The sequence below is a fragment of the Sinohyriopsis cumingii genome, chromosome 1 (genome assembly GCF_028554795.1).
Source record: "Sinohyriopsis cumingii isolate HCF-2022 chromosome 1, ASM2855479v2, whole genome shotgun sequence".
NCBI classification, from domain to species: domain Eukaryota; kingdom Metazoa; phylum Mollusca; class Bivalvia; order Unionida; family Unionidae; genus Sinohyriopsis; species Sinohyriopsis cumingii.
The window spans coordinates 41,909,337-41,929,419 of record NC_142961.1 but is presented as its reverse complement, the minus strand read 5'-3'; the positions used below and the strand labels follow the sequence as shown (position 1 = coordinate 41,929,419).

At 37.3% G+C, this 20,083-nt stretch overlaps 1 protein-coding gene across 2 annotated transcripts in view; it reads left to right on the top strand.

Moving 5' to 3' along the window:
• The window catches only part of LOC149806774 (uncharacterized), a 141,047-nt gene that overhangs the window by 61,604 nt on the left and 59,360 nt on the right, over positions 1 to 20,083 (top strand). For both annotated transcript variants that reach the window (XM_089957360.1, XM_089957351.1), the window contains 5 exons: positions 583 to 698; positions 3,423 to 3,506; positions 4,398 to 4,546; positions 6,487 to 6,723; positions 16,156 to 16,227. In XM_089957360.1, the coding sequence (XP_089813486.1) occupies positions 583 to 698; positions 3,423 to 3,506; positions 4,398 to 4,546; positions 6,487 to 6,723; positions 16,156 to 16,227 (658 nt within the window). The remainder of the gene's footprint in view (positions 1 to 582; positions 699 to 3,422; positions 3,507 to 4,397; positions 4,547 to 6,486; positions 6,724 to 16,155; positions 16,228 to 20,083) is intronic.

Genomic DNA, 20,083 nt, shown 5'->3' with positions numbered 1-20,083 from the left:
AACAGGGTGTAAGGCATACCTATGAACTTTTCAAAAGCCAAGTAGAGAGACTGAATATATATATATATAAAATTGGGACCTAAAATCAGGAGGATTTTTGTGCATTTTTAAAGCCTTGTTTTCAATAAATATTGATCGATCTTCCATGTCCAATATGCGTAAAATTCGCAAAAAGACTTGCCATTTCTCCCTGTGACATGCCCTTTTTCCCCAAGGACATGCCCTATTTTCATATTCTGATCAGCTGTGGTCAAACTGCACAATAGCTAAAGATTAGTCTTAAATAAACAAGCAAAAAGCCAGCACAACAAATTAAAAGTTAATCTTTATCCATGCAACTATTTTGTGAAAACGATTTGCTCTCCATCGTAATTCAAAGAAACCACGTTCTACACTGTTGTGTGTTACGCAAGCACCAGCAATTGATTGGCAAATAATGGATTCCCACTTTTGTTGAACTAAAGGTACCAAATCAGCCAGCCTCATGGTACCATACATGTGGCTACTATTTTCCCCTCTTTGTATATCCGATCTTATTCCCTTATTTTTTACTTTAAGATATACGTTTATAATGAATTTCAGGGCCCAGCCTGGTTGCCTGGGAATGGCTGCCGAGTTTGAAGCTAAATATGCCACTGTCATAGAAAGGGGACAGAGACATGATGCCAGCAAGCGAGATCTAGCAGAAGCCAGAAAGAGTATGTCTGTAGACATATATTAATAATAAAAAGACTAGGGGTGAAATAATATGCATGTGCCACATATTGGATCATATTGTGATACGCAACCTATGATATGATAAATATTGATACAGATAAAGAATAAGAGGTAAACAGCTAAAAATTATTCACAGTCGTTAAAGATTGAAAGTAACCTGTCAAATGTATGCATCAATTTTAATTGATTCTCCGCATTAATTATCAGTGTGTATATCAAAATGGGCAAAATTATTGATACATTGATGAATCCGTTCTCCCCTTGAAAAGAGTGGGTGTGCCACTGTGTGTAGTAAAATTATATATATATATATATATATATATATATATATATATATATATATATATATATATATTTGGAAGTTGCAAATTAAGATATACATGTAATAGAATTCTGTGTTTTAAAACTCAAGCAAGTGCTTCAGCATTATCTTCAGTATTAATTATGTGATCTGACCCCATATTTGTGAAACTTTCTGAGACATGTACTATAGCATTAGTTCAGATTTCAAAATTTTGTATTGTTATTCCGTAACTTTAATTTAAATAAAGTTTTATATTTCATTTTCCCTAGAAGGACAACACAAATCACGTTCATTAACTCAATCAACCTGCCAACCTTGTTAGGATTTTACTAGGTTTGTACCCTGATATTTATAAACAGAATCACATGCCAGTTATAGGTGAGACACTGCTTCACACAGTTCAGATCATGCCATAGCTAATGAAGTTGAGAGAGACTGTAGTGTTTTTCCCATTGGTTCAGTTGTGTGTTTAGTTAGACCCGTACTGTCTTCGATGCAGTATGATGAAGATTGGTATGTCAGTGCATCTCACAGAGAGTACCTCAGCCATACTAAAAGTAGCTCACTGTGACCTCATTCTCACATTCAGGTGACCTTTGGTATTCACCATTTGATACACACTTTGTATCTTTGACCTAATTACATTTAAGATCAGATTTTGTATGTGGATGCATCTTTTGGAAAGTAATTCAACCATACCAAAACAAGATCACTGTAATCTAATTTTCACATTTTAGTGACTTTTGTATTTTCAGCTTTTTGTTTGTTACACCCTTAGAACTTTTGAGCCTATTACATATCGACTGATCACTTTTTGTGTGTAGATTCATCTCCACAAGAGCAACTCAACCATATTAAAAGTAGGTCACTGTGACTTATTTTTTCCAGTTGAATGATATTTTTTCAGCATTTTTGTTCATTACACCCTTGAAGCAGAAAATCATTTGTGTAAGAGCCTTAATCCCAAAGCTCTATTTTGGAAGAGATTTTGCCTCCATCACTTTTAACTCATTAACCCAACTAGCCACGTTTACTTATCAGGAATCAGTACCCTATTTCCAAGCTCTTTAATGCAAGCCTCATTATGATACACTAAAATGGGTGCTATTATTGAAAAAGAGAAGGTGTGCTTGTGAAAAAATGATAAATAATGTAAACTGTCTACTTGTTAAGGAGTAAACTAGGGCCAGGAAATTAAAATTGAGGGTCCAATACCCTCCTCAAAAAGTATGAAAAATCATTTGAAAAAAGAAGTCTAATTTTCCCCCTTCTGCACATGCATGGCTGATACAGCTAATCAGAAAAACATCTTTTGTTCACCTAAGTAGACCTGCCAACACTTACAATTTTGCCATAAACCTTACGAAAATTACCCTTAAAATACAGACTTAAGGCATAATAGCAAAAACTACAGAAAAAATGATTATTGCCGAAAAATCCGGATAATTGGTTCAGCCGTGTTTTATTTGGATCTGTTTTTTCATCTTAGAATTAGTGAAATTAGTCAAGGAACCAGACTAACTTGACAGCAGCACCCCAGATGCTTTAAACTGCTTTTATTTGTTGATGCGAAGCATCTGCATGATCAGACTGTTGATTATAGAACTTCTTTTAATGGCGTCCAGAAAGCAATGCATGTTTTAGACAAAATGGAAAATAAGCCTCTGGAAAAGTCTTAATAATCAACACAAGAATAAAAAGGAATATTCAGATTCTTGTGAATAAAAGCTTGAAAGGACACAATTTTTTATTGGCCTAAGCATCAATTTGCATGATAACCTTTAATAAACAGATGTGTTTAGATCTGTCTAACGGTAACTCCAAAAATGTGTTCACTTACCCCAGTTCTACTGAAAATGAAAGAATTTCTGAAGGCAATGAGTTAAGGGATGCTGTTCCACAATCTCAGACACATTTCATTATCATAGAAATGACTTTGTAGGCCAATACAAAGGCTTCTCCAAATATGTTCTATCAAACTTATGCAATGATATTACAGGCACACCATCCCAGCCTCCAGTGCAATTACAAAACCTGATACAGTGTGCATATCCACCCATGAAGTAACTGATGTATGGACAGGATTTGGTTCCAATCCATCTGTCCAAGGAGAGGCTATTCTTGCCTTAGTTTTGTCTGTATGGGTAAATGAGTTTTGGTTGTATGGGTAAATGACTTTTGGCTCTATGGGTAAATGACTTTTGGCTCAATGGCTGCTAAAAATATGCTTGTGCAGGCTGGATTTGTGATGTATTGATATCACTTCTAAATTCAGTTAAGTTTTACCAAAAAAACATATTTTACTCCAAATATTAATTTTTAAAACAGTCTGACCGGTCAGATATTTTGGGATAACACAGAGACATACCTTTTAAAATATGCTGTTGAAAATTTATTTTAGTGAAAGCAAAGCTGGCTTGTATACGGAAGAATATGACGATAAGACGGACCAAGAAGCTTATAGCAGACCAGCTCCCACAGAAAGGTACACTGTCAAGGAACTTAGTTGTATCTACAAACCGTGATTCTCCATTTTTCATGGGGTTCCAGTTTGGTGGATGTCATTGTTGCTCCAAACCACAATTTTAATGACTGTTAGAGACTATGGTCTTTCTGTGGAAGCCAAAGAACTCCAGTCTACATATTGAAGTATGAACAATAATGTCATTTATCCTTTCATTACATTCCCCAGTTTTGTTAGGGATATCAGTCTACAACCTTTCACATCCAGGCCATGGTTTTCGCAAAAGTTGAGCAAATCAGATAAATAGGGTGATGGCTGCAGATAGTTATGATATAGTGAAGGAGTGTACCCCCAATTTTAGGCAGCCCAAGTCCCACCGCATGTCCAAGCATGGCCTTTCATCCTGTAAGCTGATGTGTATGGAAGGCACTAGAGCAGGGACTAATGATTTTGTAATCAATTTATAACTTGTTTGCAAGGTAGTTAATTTAAAATCATGTTTTAAAATGAACCTATTTCTTTGGTGTAATTTCAAATGATGGATTTTATTGTTTCAAAATCATCGTATATTATGGCACAGCGCTATGAAAATTATAACAAAAATTAACTGTAATATATTCTAATGAATCATCATGTTTTTGATGTACTAGAAGACTGATCAACTTGATTATTAACTGAAATATTTCATAAATTTTTTTGTAAAAACGAACACTGTAGAAACATTACTTAATAATGTGTATGGGCATTTATCACGCTGTATTTAGAAATTTCAGCCGTAATCAGCCAAGATTAAATTATTAAATCGGAATAGACTAAACTTTATATTACTCATCAAATCAGTGCCAATTATTTATTTTACAGATAGGCTTGATTTTATTTGTTTTTTCACCTTATTCTTTTTTTTGCCAACAGATGACAATGTTGTTTTTTGCAAACTGAGCCAAATTCAGACAAGCATCTATAAAACCATTCTAAGCCACCCCGACATGCAACTGGTCCTTCACATGGATGATCCCTGTGACTGTAATAGCTGTCTCCCACAGAACAAGTGCTGCCACAAGGTCAGGAGTACAAGACATATATTTATCTACCAGTCCCCATTTTTTTGTTGTTGCAGCTATTCTGTCTAATACAAACTGGCAATATTAACTATTTTCAAATGAATGTTCACCCACATTATAAAGTTTATCATACACCAATATAATCAACCCTCAGTTTTAAGTCATTCTATCTAAATTTGGGTAGAAATGTTGGTTTTTCTATGGTTTAAAATTACAGATTTTTGTTGCTATTTTTAATGTATTCTTTATGGGACACTTTTGTATTTACACACACTAAAATTGTGGATCCATTGCTAGTGGGTTTTATTTTTAAACAATGAAAGGGGTCAGTTTCTATGATTAAGTGAATGGTAGCTTTGATTTCACTTGAAGTAATGAGCTGCGTATTGACTGATCTCTTGCCATTGAATTGATTGTTGCTGGTAGCATGATGCTAAATATTATATCGTGCCATTCTTAATTATTTTTATTACACCAGCTTGGTACACAAATGGTGCATGGTTGTGTAGCTGTATATTATAATGTACAAGTAAAGATTTTAAAGTCATGATATGTTTCAGAAATATTTTCATTACATCATATCCTTTCAACCAATCTGATTTATCTCCCTTTGATTCTGAAGTTGGTGTTTGTCATTTTGAGAAAAAGTAAAACACTGGCTCTAAAATCTGTGGGAATTTTTATGGATATATGGTTCTCCTAATATATATTTATAATGGTATTAAAAACAAATTGTAGCCCTGAAAATATTTAGTCAGTCTATGAATCTGAAAACATTTCAGTAAATAGCAGCTGGGTGCTGATGTTTCAGTTAGAACATGCCCTTGTGGGATTAGCACACAATAGGCACTATGTCTTGCAAAAAATAGATTTAATGAACTTAGAAATGGTGCAAGAAGAAAAGTTGCATCAAACAATCATGTATCACTCAATATTTTTAGGAAAATTAGGAAAATCCATTAAGCGTTATTTACTGGTTGAATTGGTCACTATGCTCAGACAATCTATTTTTGCCCGTTCTCCTAATTCCATATATGGCACAACTCGAGATCATCAGGGAGTAACTATGTACTCCATGTATCCTATAATATTTCTTGGTTTAGAGTATAAGAATAAGCTTGGCATGCATTTGAATTGTAATAGTGTTATTTCAGAAATTATGAAACAGATTCAAGTAATTTATGTTGCGATATCTTCTTGTCCTATTTTTAAATCAACATTTTTAACTAAAAGAACAACTTTTTAGTCATTGTGATTTTTGTAATCATGTGCTTCCATTCTCATTATGTGACCATGATGTAATAACATTTATCATTTGCTTTGGCAGCAGAGTTTTGCTAATAGGTAGATATTGAATGATGGATAACTGATTTTTATGTGCTAGTGTCATGTTCAAATCATAAAAGCTATGAAAATGAACACAGATGCAATGTAAAAGCCACAAAGACTGAAATGAGAGTCACATAAAAAGTGAAACTTCTGTTGAAGACTAGAATACCAAAGTGTCAGAACCAAAGAAGAAAGACATTATCACACCTTCAAGAAATCACTTGAAAGCTGAAACCTTCACAAACACTGATGACTATAAATTCAAAAGGTGCATAAAATTGTAGAATTGAATTTCTTCTGCACTGTTAGGATATGCTCCAAGTTATCAAACAGGATAATCCTTAGCAGATAATATTTGCTTGGTTTTTTCATGCAGATACTATATAAAATAGACTGTCCAAATGATATCTGATTTTATTTTGAAGCTAACCCATTTTGGTTATGCCATTGACCCACTTTTTCATATGAAGGGTATAAATTTGTTCCATATACTCAGACCTGGCTGAAACACTGGGATAATCATTGTATTTTAAAAACTAGGTTTGTTCTAGCTGCAAATATGTCTCTTGTTTACCTTCATCTCAACAATTCATTGGAATTTATTTGCACAGAAAACTCTGACGGGTGAATCGATCAAGAGTCTCATGTTCACATTCATGCATCTACTGCTAAAGACAGCCAATCATGTGGCCCTGTTAATTCCAACAGCCAAGACAAGTGATAAGCAGGCCGTGAAGTCACGTGAGATTTGTGCCATGGCCCTGCAGGAACACCCCAGTTTTGTCAGTCAGACAAAAGAGGCTGCCTTCAAGACCCTCTCCAATCCCAAATATTGTGGAAAAATGAAGGTAGGATACTATATTTATAATTATGTTTTCTCATTTCCTGCCACCATTATGGGAAGAGCACATATAGTATCATCATAGTTATGTTTGTCGGTCCATTACGTAGTGATTAAATTTCACATTTAAGTCAGTTGCTGAGAAACTGGAAGTCCCATGATTGTGCAGCTTTGTATGTCTGTTATATTGAGTACAATAGTCTTGTGCCAAAAGTAGTTCACTGTGATCTACATTTCATGCTTCATTGACTTTGATTAGGTTTTGCATTTAGGTCACTTTCTTTGACACAGTTAGCCTCATAATCATGTAACTTTATATGTTGCTGAGGTTTGATACAAAACCATATAGCCAAAAGCAGGCCACTTTGTTGCTGAATTTCAGACTTTATTTGACATTGGATTTTATTTGACATTCAGTTTCTGAGACACTTTGAGCCCTAGCTATGTCACTTTGTAGATGCGTTGTATTGAGTGCTATGCCATTTTGACAAAATCAGGTTACTTGGACCTAACTTTCAGACTTAGTGACTTTGGAAGGTTTTGCATTTAGGGTAGTTTATTCAGAGCATCTGCACCCAGCATCATGCAACTTTGTAGACCATTATTTGTGGGTACAACAAAAGTAGGTCATTGTGAGTGACCTCAGTTTCACATTTAACAAACGTAAGTGAAGTTATGCATTTGAGTGAGTTTTGAGAATTGTTGGCAACAGAGGCATGTAACATTTTATGTGGATTTGATTTATCACAGACCGAATATGGATCAAGTTGACATGCAGTACTCAGAAATCTTAGTTTCAGTAAAGTTGAAGTTGCTTTCCCCTTTAAGGTCAAAACGTGTTATCCAATGCAAGTAAACACCAATAAAGCTTATTAGCTAGAATTACACTAACAAACTGCAAGAAACCAAACTCATTGGTATGTTTGCACTGGTTTATTGCATAAGATAGTGATTTTAAATGCCACTTCATTGACAGCACATGCCTACAGGTGCAAGAGGGGTAAAGTTGCCCAGTATGAGTAGGAAATTACTGCCTCAGGAGAAATGCTACTTTATGATCAATAACAAGTGTTTGGGGAATAGGAAGATTTCACAGAGACCTTTCCAGAAGGAAATTTGTCTGTGAACAGACCTCCAGCCTTCATGTATTTAAAATAAGCAAAAGTCACTAATGCAAGATTGATGCATTAGGCATTGACCGTACTTTCCATGTTGCTTCTTAGTCAAGGTAGTTAATGAATCGGAAACTGTAGAGCAGAGTGTGATTTGCAAATTTTCTGGGTACCACCATGTCCTGGTAATGCAACTTGTGTGTTTCAGTTTGTATCTTTGCTCCCATTCCATGATTTGTTTAAAGTGTTTCCACATGGGGAAAGGGTTATGTGTATTGACAGAATTTATGCACAGATATGCCTATGCATTATATAGGAACGAAAATATCGATGGGATTTCTGTGCAGCATATTTGATTACCCTGGGATGTACTAGTTTCACTCATGCCAATTTTGAAATACTGATTTCTGTTCACTCCCTGCTGCATGTACAAAGCACACAGCAGTGCAGAACCTGACTCATCTCAAGTTATCTGGCTGGTCATAATACTTTTACCCCAAATTTTCCTTCTATCATCATGATACAGGTGAGTCAGTCTGGAAACTGTCCTATTTACAGAAAAACTCAATGGGTTTGTGTAACCTGGACCCTGCAGTTAATGATAATGTTAGTTTGAGGGATGATACTGGTTCACTTTCAGTGTGAGAGACCAAGGTTCTTGATAAGTTGGTCTATGGAATTGGGAGGTTGTTGGGTAAATGTCCTCAATGAAACCAGGGATGGTTTCTTGAGAAGGTTGGGAAAGGCAGACCATGTGATGCCATACCATCACCATTTGCAAGGAGCTGTGGGTTCAGAGATATATTGTGATCATTGTCTTCATGCCATGAAATAAATATCAGTATTATATTCCATTTTTAACCTAACTTTCAATTTCCAACTGGCAAGTCACTAGCAGGTCAGTAACAATATAACACTGGAACCTTCCTGTGTACAGTGAGGTTAGAGAATGCATTCTTCAGAGAATAACATGTCTCTTATGAACCTCAAAAACAAGTCAACCATGACTTTAATGCCCAACTGGTGCGACACACATTGTCATCTACAGACCAACGCCAGACCTGACACTGCCGAAAAATAGCTGTTCACCACAAGTACTAACTCTACAGGGATAGAAAAAACAGTCCACTAACCTCCAAAAAATCATACATAAAACCCCACCTACCCTTATCAAATTTAGCTCTGCTTCATTCACAGCACAAACCAAACAAATATATCTAATTTACCAAACTCAGGTTCCAAGCAGCAAACAACTTCTAAAACTGTTCTCATTTAACACTGCACACGATTAATTAAAAACAACTTATTCATAAGAACATAAAAATAGACATCTGTCATCACATAATCAACTCACTAGAATCACACAGTGTATATAGCCGATAGGCGCAGATCAATCTAATTCTAAATGCGTGGCGTTTGTATCTCAACCCATTTGACACTTTGTCTTACACCCAACCAGAATTAAATATAACAGGGAAATGATTATTACCCACCCATGAAAATTTATATTGCTTTTCTGTCAGCTAGAATGATTTAACTGATATCAAATTTTCATGTTTCTCCTTCAAATACGTTCCCCGATCACATTAACGTTAGGGATATAAGCCTGCTACCTCTCGAATCCAGCCCTACTAAAAGACAAAAACTCGTCTTTTCTGTCTATCTCATATAGACCAAAGGGCAATAACTCTTGCCCCTTACCTCCCCTTGCCACCGCCAGGTTTCACTAGTTTTTAAGCTTCGCTTGTACTGATAACACGTACATTATACCTCCAAACAATCCAAGCCATCTTAGCGTTAAATTGGACCATCCGAAGTTAAATTTGGATTTATTGAGTTGGACAATCATTCTTCTACAGGTTGTATACATTATTTTAACAATTGTTTTCAAAATTGAGTGACTTTGTCACCCTTACGGATTTCGTATACTGAAGACCATGTTACACACGCTATCGCTGAACTCGTGTTGTCAATTAAGAGTTAACGTGACACTAATTTCGCTTACTCCGTTAGTAACGGTTGTGGTATTAGCGAATTAATAACATGCTGAATTGCTAATTTGTGCTTTGTTTTCTTTTCTTGTGTCGTTTCAGTAGAAATGTCAACCAAATGCATGAAATGCAAAAAGTTCAAAGCAAAAGAAGACAACCATGACTCTTGTATTGTATGTACCAAGTGTACATCATCTATACGTGTGTAATACTTGGACAGAGCAAATGTGGGCTGATGTAGTCCAGAAGGAACATCAGCGGCAATGGAGGAAAATAATGTTGACAGGGTACAACAGTCCACCTTTGAACAGATGCGTCGTTTGGTCCAGGAAACGACGACGCAGCTATGGACATCAGGCCAGATATTACCCTTATTTCCCTCGCTCGCTTCCACAGCTTTTTCTGACTCTTTGGGGGAATGTTCCCCCAATTTTAGGCTGCCCAGTGGGCATAAGTTCCCCCGCATGTCCGAGCATGGCCTTTGGGCCTGTAAGTCAGGACGCATGGGGTTTTTACCGGATCCATCGGATCCATTTCATTATACAACCTGTATGTCACCATCCGTCCAGCTGTCCCAGCATGGGGACCCTATTGCTAAAATGGTCTGACCAAATATGATTTACGGGGATCTTAGTGATAAATCCGTCCATCAAGCTGTACCGCCGGCAACATACCAATACTATGGCGGAGATTTTAGTGAGAAATCTCTCCGTCCAGCCAGGCCATTGGAGCAGCCGGTACCGGTGATAGGACCGTCGCCAACATTCAGGCCGACCACAAGCCAGACAAACCAGCCGGCAGGGCCGGCCGTCCATATGTTCACGGCTTATCCACAAGGGAGAGTTAGTGACAGTGTTAAGGATGATGGAATCGTGTCATCTATGCCACCTGGTATGCTCTATCCAGAAATGCAAGCTATTCCAGAACACGACTCTGCACACAGTGAGGGTGATGAAACTCCTGCAAATCAGCCGTACACAGATCCAACCATGGAACGGACTGAGTTTGGCTTCAAGGCAGCAGTGGAAGAAATTTATAGGGTGTTGGCAACTTCAGAATGCCCTCCACCTCCTACTGCCACTCAAGACTACAAAGTTAAGGCGTCTGTAGATCTTGACGGGGAGGAAGAGACGCCGTCCTTCCGGCTCCTTCCCCAGTCAGCAAAAATTAAGGAGATCAGTGATCGTCTATCAGGATGAATAGGTGATCCGGGGAATGCTAAGGCGTTCTTTTCAGAAAGCCAAGTATCAGCGATGTTCTCGTGTCACTGGTATAAAAGTCATTCAGATGCCTTCAGTACGGATCTTCCGGCCCTGGACAAAAATATGGCAGCAGTTCACTTGTCCGCTCCACTGTTTTACAAAGTGGACAAAAATGTGTTCCATGCCACGTCAAAGCTAGTCCGGAACGTAGTCGCTACGTCTTCAATGTTAGACTTGGGGTGACCACCTGTTGCCGGACTTTGCTACAGTCAGCGGCACGTGGGAGCCAGGGGAGAGGCCTCTCCACATCAACCTTTTAGAAATGAGGTCTGTCTTCAATGCCTTTCATTTCTGGAAGGATCAACTCTCAGGAAAAACTGTTCTCATTGTGTCAGACAACTCTGTGGTGGTGACTTACCTCCTCAAACAAGGGGGCACCAAATCACTAGACCTGTGCATTCTGATCTGGCAGTTTCTAAGTTGGTGCGACAACCTCCACATCAACGTACAAATCAGACACATTCCCGGCAGACTCAATGTCTTGGCCGACACTCTATCCAGGAAAGGTCAAGTCATTCACATGGAATGGTCACTCCATCAATCAGTCTTTCTTCGAATTTGCACACTTTGGGGGCATCCGATGATCGATCTTTTTGCGACAAGGTGGAATCGCAAGTTGCCCATCTTCATCTCTCTGGTTCCAGACCCAGAGGCTTGGGCCATGGACGCTCTGTCAATCAGCTGGGAGGGGTTGTGTGCATTCGCCTACCCTTCCACGGTTTTGGTACCAAAAATAATCTCAAACAACCGCGGTCACGGGTGTTCCACCCTGGCCCGGACTGTCTTCATGCTTGGCTCTTGTCCGGACAGCCTTGCGAGACAAACAGTTTAAACCTTCGATTGTGGAGAGAATCTCAAGAGCAAGAAGGCCCTCCACTCTGAAGGCTTATGAGGGAAAGTGGCGTGTTTTCAGGGACTGGTGCCATATCAGTAACATCGTCCCTTTGAGTGTCTCAATCCCTCAACTGGCCGACTTTTTCTCTGGCTTTTCGAGGAGAAACAGTTGGCCCCAATTACTATCAAAGGCTACCACTCCATGATGTCAGACACATTCCGCCATCATGGTAGATGTGATATTGGGCATAACAAAAGATCTATCAGATCTTTTAGCCAATTTTGATTTCAATCGACCTAAATCCCTCACCCTGTTTCCAAAATGGAATCTGTCTTGGGTTTTAACATGGCTCAATTCAGACAAATTTGAACCTTTAGCCCACACTTCGTTAAAGCTACTATCATACAAAACATGTTTCTTGATAGCCTTAGCTTCAGCATGCAGGGTGAGTGAGTTACATGCCCTTTCAAGTGACCCAAACTTTCTTCAGTTCAGATCAGATAGTTCGGTGGTCCTCCTGATGCAACCAGACTTTGTAGCCAAAAATAGGTTATCATCCATTGGCAATCAAAGAATCGTCATTCGCTTGCTCTCTTCCATAGATAAGTCAAGAGCAACAGCCATGCAAGATCCTGTTCATGCACTCAAGCACTATTTAAAATGCACAGAGGTGGGTCGGGACACACGTAAGCACCTCTTTCTTCTGGTCAAAGCTGGTAAACGGGATATCACCCCTCAAGCCCTTGCTTCATGGCTGAAGTGGGTTATACGCTCAGCGTACTCTGAGGTCTCACAAGATCAGAGTCGCCTCATGATGATTACAGCTCATGAGATTAGAGTAATCTCGGCGAGCCTTGCATTCGAACGCAATGTTTCGATCCGAGATATAATAGAAGCTGTTGGCTGGCATGCAGAGTCAACCTTCTCCAGTTTTTATCTCAGAGATTTGGCTTCGCAGAGGCAAACCTTGAATCTGGTAGGTCCAGTGTTGGCAGCCCAGATGACCACCAGACCCATTTAAAACAATCAGCACAGCCTATCAGCTTCGCTGGATTCGCCAGTGAAATTTCGTAGGTAAGAAGATTTCAATAACTATCTAGGCTGTGTTGCTAATGAAATTAGGAGAACGGGTTATCTTTCAAATGGGGAATCCAGCCATCATTCCCTAGAAGGTACCCGGGGTGGAGGTAGGATGCTCAGCATTCCCTCCTCCTATTACCTATTCTCATAACGTTAATGTGATCAGGGAACGTATTTGAAGGAGAAAGCAAATTTTTAGTAAATTATGTTTCTCCGAGAATACTTACCTGATCACATTACTTAAAAACCCTCCCAACCACCCCCGCTATGCAAGCATCCTCGTATAATATATATCGCTCAGCTTAAAAAACTAGTGACACCTGGCGGTGGCAAGGGGAGGTAAGGGGCAAGAGTTATTGCCCTTTGGTCTATATGAGATAGACAGAAAAGACAAATTTTCGTCTTTTAGTAGGGCTGGATTCGAGAGGTAGCAGGCTGATATCCCTAACGTTAATGTGATCGGGTAAGTATTCTCGAAGAAACATAATTTACTAAAAATTTGCTTTCCATACTGAACGCCTTGCTCTAAATAGTTTTTATTAAATCAGTCTCATTATTGTAATAGCTAACTCAGCAAACCAAAATATTAGGCACTATTAAAAACTACATTCCTTTTCCAATAGTAATACTAATAATGATAATGTAAAAAACATGAAACATAGTCAGAAAAACATGAGGCAGTTCACTATGTTGTAATACCTTAATGGTATTGTTAATGGAGTTTTGCATGCACATTGTCCAATTAATGTATGAAGATTATTTGATGATTAAACGTTGAGATGTGAGATGATGTTTGACCTATGAGACTTGGGCATATTTGATCATGTTATTTTTATCTGTCACTGGAAACATCTACCACGTGTGAATTACGTCTTCTGTTCCTGAACATATGCCACCCACCCACCATTGTTTAGATCACCATCTGCATCTCTTATAAATGTGTACTCTGTGTTTTATACTAAATTTGAGTATAAAACCTTGCTCTGGTCCTTGTAATGTCACGCTGTTGTCACGAGTATTAATGAATTCATCAAGGAATTCATTTAAAGTCATAAAAAGTTCTACAAACCCTGGCATATCAAGATTAAGTGGAAAGAAGTTCGCATAAATGCAGTTATTGTGCCATATTCATTTTCATGTTGGACAATGCCTGTGTCGTGCTGGAATTTCACATGAATAGTGTAGGAAATGAATTATCTAACCTTCCATGATTTTGGAATATCAAAGCCAAAAATATGATGTTTGTCCATAAATTAGTGACTTCAACCATACAGTAGAGTTTATTACCGAAACAGCGGAGATGCAGGATAGTGATGGAATCATGTGCCCTGCTGAAGAATCACATTTCTCTTGTCAGACTTTTGTTGAACAATAAGTTAGAACTAATGTTACTGTTCATTACTGTAAGTTCTTGGTTATGTGGAACTTGTTATTTTACTTTAATGTGCGAAATAGTATGCATTTGATGGGGACTATTTCTAACCGTACTACGACTCATTGCATCAGCAGTACATTGTACTCGCGCTCGATTCACATCGAAAGTCACTTGTCCATTTCGAAATGAAATAGTCCCCATCAAATGACATATGCATGTCAAACCCTGGTGTGATTCCTGCTAGAAGTCACAAGTTTACCCCAAATTTCGAAAGACTTCATAAAACTTCAGTTGTAAATTAGAAAGCCTGACGTGTCCATTCTATACATAAATTTTACTCGAATCAATCCAAGACCACATATCTCACAACCTGCCAAAAATCTCTCAACCACACATCTGCATGGTTTCTCTTCATCAGGTTTCTATATCGCCATCAGTTCATGCCGTAGAGACTATACAACTATAACCTAACACAAGGAACTGTTTTAACTATGCCACCTTATGCCAGTCAATCCATGGTTTCCAGGCAAATTTTGCCAGTACAACTGTATCACCTTGCCACCATGGCAACATAAACGGTATCTGCCGGTATTTATTCCTTTGTGTAATTTACCAGTTTCCTACTGTAAATACTGCCACTGCAGTCGCACCACCAGTGTACACCACTAGATTTTAATAGGGACTATGGTATTCCAGGGTCACTCATTCGGTTTTGACCTGAATTCACTACTAGTGAACCATGGCATCATGGAAACTCAATAACACTTCACTTTATGATGTTTGCTTCTAGTAATTGGCTAATTATTTCGGGCTAGGGATATTTCCATTGAACCAAATTCCAATAATCAGATAAGTAATCACATAAATCCAAGAATTCCTTAAAACAGGGCGTTAAAACCAAATGTGCATACTCCATTTTTATTACAATATCTTCCATACATTGATCATATAAATTAACATGCAAGATCATTTGTGATTATTTGTTGAAAATTTATGATTTGCTCCTTTTAGGAATGATATCATTTTTTTTATATACACAGTTGAAGTTTGTGTGAACAATTTGGGTGTCCAATTCATTCATCTTTCATTTGCATCATAAATAAACATCTCATTCATGTAATTGTGTTAAAAGTTTTTGTTAGATCAAATGCCATCCAGATTCGTCCTGTTACAAATGTAGTCTTTGACAGATGCCTAAATACGGGTTGTATGATGGCCTTTGAAAGTTTGACAACTTCATATATTTTACTTGGGTGCCTGCATTTAATAAAAACATATGTTGCAAACTTCTTGGCATATCAGATTTTTAAAAATAAGTTAGGTATATAATAAAAAGACAATTTTCTTTTCCTGTATAAATACCAGATATATTCTATCATGTGGTGCCTAAAACAAAATATTTTAACCCATGGCTTTGCAAGAGAGTAAAAAATTTCATGCTGCATGATGAAATATATAGTATTTATGCAGAAAAAGAATATATCCTCTTTGTATATGTTACTATGAATTGTATATAGTATTCATTTGTTTAATATGGAAACGAAATATGCAACTGTTTTATTTTCCTGACTATGCATCAGAAGTCCAGATGTTTCTCATAACCAATGTAATAATACATGTTTGTATAGTGATCATATTTAATTCTTAACTTGTGCTTGAGATCAGGAAACTCATTTGCTGTGTTCATTCAGGACTTATAATATCATCGCCATTCATGAACCATGAAACATAATCAATATGCAAATATGCGTAATTATTCTGTTTGTACTCATTGTCTTTTATAGGTATTGCAAGGTCTTCTGGAAGTATTTTACAAGGATCACAGCAAGGTGTTGCTTTTTTCATACTCCACACAGGTAATTTATGTACTTGTTTGAACATACCTTTCTAAAGTATCTGTAAATTGCATTTATCAAGAGAATGCAATGTTGACCTTGTAATGCTAAGTATAGTCTTTAATCTAAATCATTAATATAAGTCTCCAGACTTTGTAATTGTCTTGACACATGACGGAAACAAAATTCAAGTTGGAACATATACAGTAACTATGGAATGTTTTACCCTTTCTCAAGAACAGATAATTCAAATGATGACTGACTGAAACCGCTTGTATATCCCTAATTTTATAGTTTTTCTGGCCCTTCCTGATTTTCTATTTGTTTCTGCTAGGGGACCACAGGTGGCCGAGTGGTCTAAAGAGCTCACCTTTACAGATCACTGCCATCTCACCTTTGTCCGCATTGGTTCCAATCTCAGGATTGGCCAATGTTGGTGTGTGAGAAAGCTTGCCAGTTGCTTCCAATGGGTTAGTAGTTCTTCCCGGGGGTTTTCCGGGTTCTTAGGCACTTACTTACCCATTACGTCCTCTTGCATCCACCTAGTGTCACTAGTGTTCAAGCTTCGCCTTTTAACAGTCAGTATTGTACGTAAAACCTTTCATAAATCCAGTCCAATATCGATTTGAATTTTAAGTATACAGATCCATTCGATCCATCCTTTACCACAGTATCACCTTCTGGAGCCTTCCCTTCCATCCAGCCAGTCCATTTCTCAGTTCAAAGATCTTATTGATGGATCTGTCCATCAAGCAATGCTTATGCAGTATCTCTTTACAACTGCAGTGATCTTAGTGAAAGATCCATCCAATTGACCAGGCCTTTGGCTATTCATACCTATTATGACAGGAATTTTAGTGATAGATCCCTCTGTACAGCCAGCTGCCATGCAGACCATGATTCTGGCAAACCAGCCTCAAATACCAGTACAACAATTTTGTCTGATGAAGCCAGTTTACTACATGTTCCTGTCTTACCTGAAGAGAAGCTGCCATGACTTGTATTGCTATGATGTCATTGCATCATCCATGCCACCAGGAATAGTTGATCTGGAATTGGAGGCAGCACAATATGCTATGTAAAATGAGTGCAAGGATGCTGTTTTACAACAGCATAACCCAGATCCAACCAAGGAGCTGACTGAATTCAGCTTTAAGGCTGATTTCAAAGAGGTATACCATTTGTTGCTGGCTTCAAAATTGCCAAATTTCTTTTTTGCTTACCACAACAAGGTTGACCAGTTTCAAGTTCTTCTGCTGGTTTTGACATAAGACCATGTGTCTTTAACAAATCATGGATTGCAGTGTCAACCTTCTTTAGTCATCTTCATCCACACAGACTATAGCATACTTTGACAACATTCTTCAGAAATATATGGTAAGTTCTATTCTTCTCAATGGCACAATTAATCTCATATTTCTTTTGAATCATCTCAGTTTACTAATGAACCAGGAAAAGTCCAAATCTTATCCATCCCAGTGGTTTGTCCATCTGTGCATGGAGTTTATCACCAACCTCAGTCTAGTAAGACTCCATCATTTTCATGTAGTCTATATTGTTGGACGTGTCCGGTCCTTTTCCATCAGGACTTGGATTTTGGTAAGAGAGTTCTGGCAACTCCTCAGATTATTCAATGTGGCAGTCGACTTGATCCCACTAGGACATCATTTTTATGTGTATCTTACAGATGACCTTGCTGGCTCAGTGGCACTCCTTTTTGAGTCCATTCAAGCAGAAGGTCAGGATCTTGAATGAGGTGTAATTATTCATGTGTCAGTGGCGCAACCATGTTTGGCTTAACCATGTTTGACTCTTGATAGGAATTTCTCCATCACACCTGGACTTTATCAGGACATCCTTGCAAAACAAAGAATTTTGACGTTTGGTTGTGGAGAGAGTTTAGAGAACAAGTAGACCCTGCATTCTGAAGACTTATGATGGAAAGTGGCGTGTTACTGGGGATTTGTGCAGTCAGTAACATTGTTCCTTTGAGTGTCTTGATCGTTTGATTGGCTCCTCAAGGAGGAAAAATTGGTTTCAGTTACCAACAAAGGCTACCACTCCATGATGATATCTGACAATTTATATGGAGTCTCGAAAGATCAGTAACCTCTAAAGTATTACAGTTTGTGAAATTAGAGTGATCTCTGCAAGCCCCGCTTTAAAATGTAATGATTCAGTTCAAGATATGATAGAACTAATGGGTGAAACTTAACCCAAAATTTCAAGTAAAAAATATTACTCCAGACTTCGGAGATCTTATTCAGAATATGCAGAAATTTAATGCAGCCTTTTGATCAGAGTATTTTAGAGTAGATTTGTAGCCAAGTTAAGTTATATGATGGAGGGGCCCCAAAGCAAAATTGGGAAGAACTGAAAGAGTGATATATCAACAATAGGATAAAAGTCCCATGTCAAGAGTGGGAAGAACAAAAAGAGTGGGTTTTTTGACAGTAAGAATGAAATTATATTATTATTTTTTGTTTCAGCCATGGAACATAAATCTGCTAACACTCAAACTGATGTAGATTTGATGAATCTACTTCTACCAAACCTCCCCCAACCTCCTACGACCCCAAGACCCCTCAGCTACATCTTCACTTAGGCCTAACTCAACAAAACATATTTTAGAGTTTTTGTCTGAGAATGAATACTTAAATCTGAAATTGTATTGACTCTAAACCCATACCAGTAGAATCACAAATGAAATAAGAATGAGTATTATCTATATTATTAAAATAATGATTATTGGTTCTACCTTACACATTCCACCTTGCAATCAGGCAAAGGGAGATAACCTATCACAGTTGATCTTGGTAGCTGGAAAGAAGCGTATTGCTAATATACATCACCCCATTTACTATTTTGTTTTGAAAAACCTTTTATTTTACTGTGCCAGAAACTGCTTAGTCACATACATTGATCATGATATACTGTCAATTATAGTCCTTGAGCTTCAAGTGAGTCTTTGTACATTTACATATTTTTAAAAAAAATAAAATTAAAATAATAGAAATTACATAGTTTATATACATACAGTAAAATTATTTGTTATGTAAAACATGCAGCACTTTTTGAAAATTACTGTCATATAATGAATTTCAAGCAGGTATGAAATTAGGTTTTTCAGTTTTGAGGTATGTAAATGTATGGTGTCAGTAGATTTCTATGTTCATTGATTTATCAGTAAATTTGCTATTAAACTATATTGACTGCAGTATTTATAAAATCATTTTTCTTGTAGAGTGCTTGTAGTTTCTTAGTAAAGAATATATATATATATATATATATATATATATATATATATATATATATATATATATATATATATATATATATATATATATATATATATATATATATAAAGAGAAAGGGTCTGGCATACTTTGGAAATGTTTAACAAAGTGCTAAAATATTTTAGAAATTTTACCATTTAACTTAACTAGCATTACAAAAATTAAACAATTACCATATATACTCACTTTTAAGTCAAGTCCACATGCATATTGCACAGGCAGATCAGGGTCAGTATTGTTTGTTTTACTGATTACTCATAACAAATTGCATAGACTTAGATATCTACCAGCACATTTTGCAGTGGGTCCTTGCAATTTGCAGTTGAGCTCAACTTTTAGCGAGTATATACAGTGTGGCAAGAATTGGTAGGTTGCCATTATATTTCTAAAGATTGTAGTGTGATAAACAAGGAGCTTTTCGTCTTGCCTGTATCATGCGAAAGTGACTCTTTTTGCAGGTGATATGCTGTTTTAAAGCACAGTTTGTTTTGGCAGATAGAGGATGTTTGTCCTTATTATTATTTATCCATCAGGTCTACACATTCTTGAGCCTTTTGTTATGAGTACAAACTATGAGTACA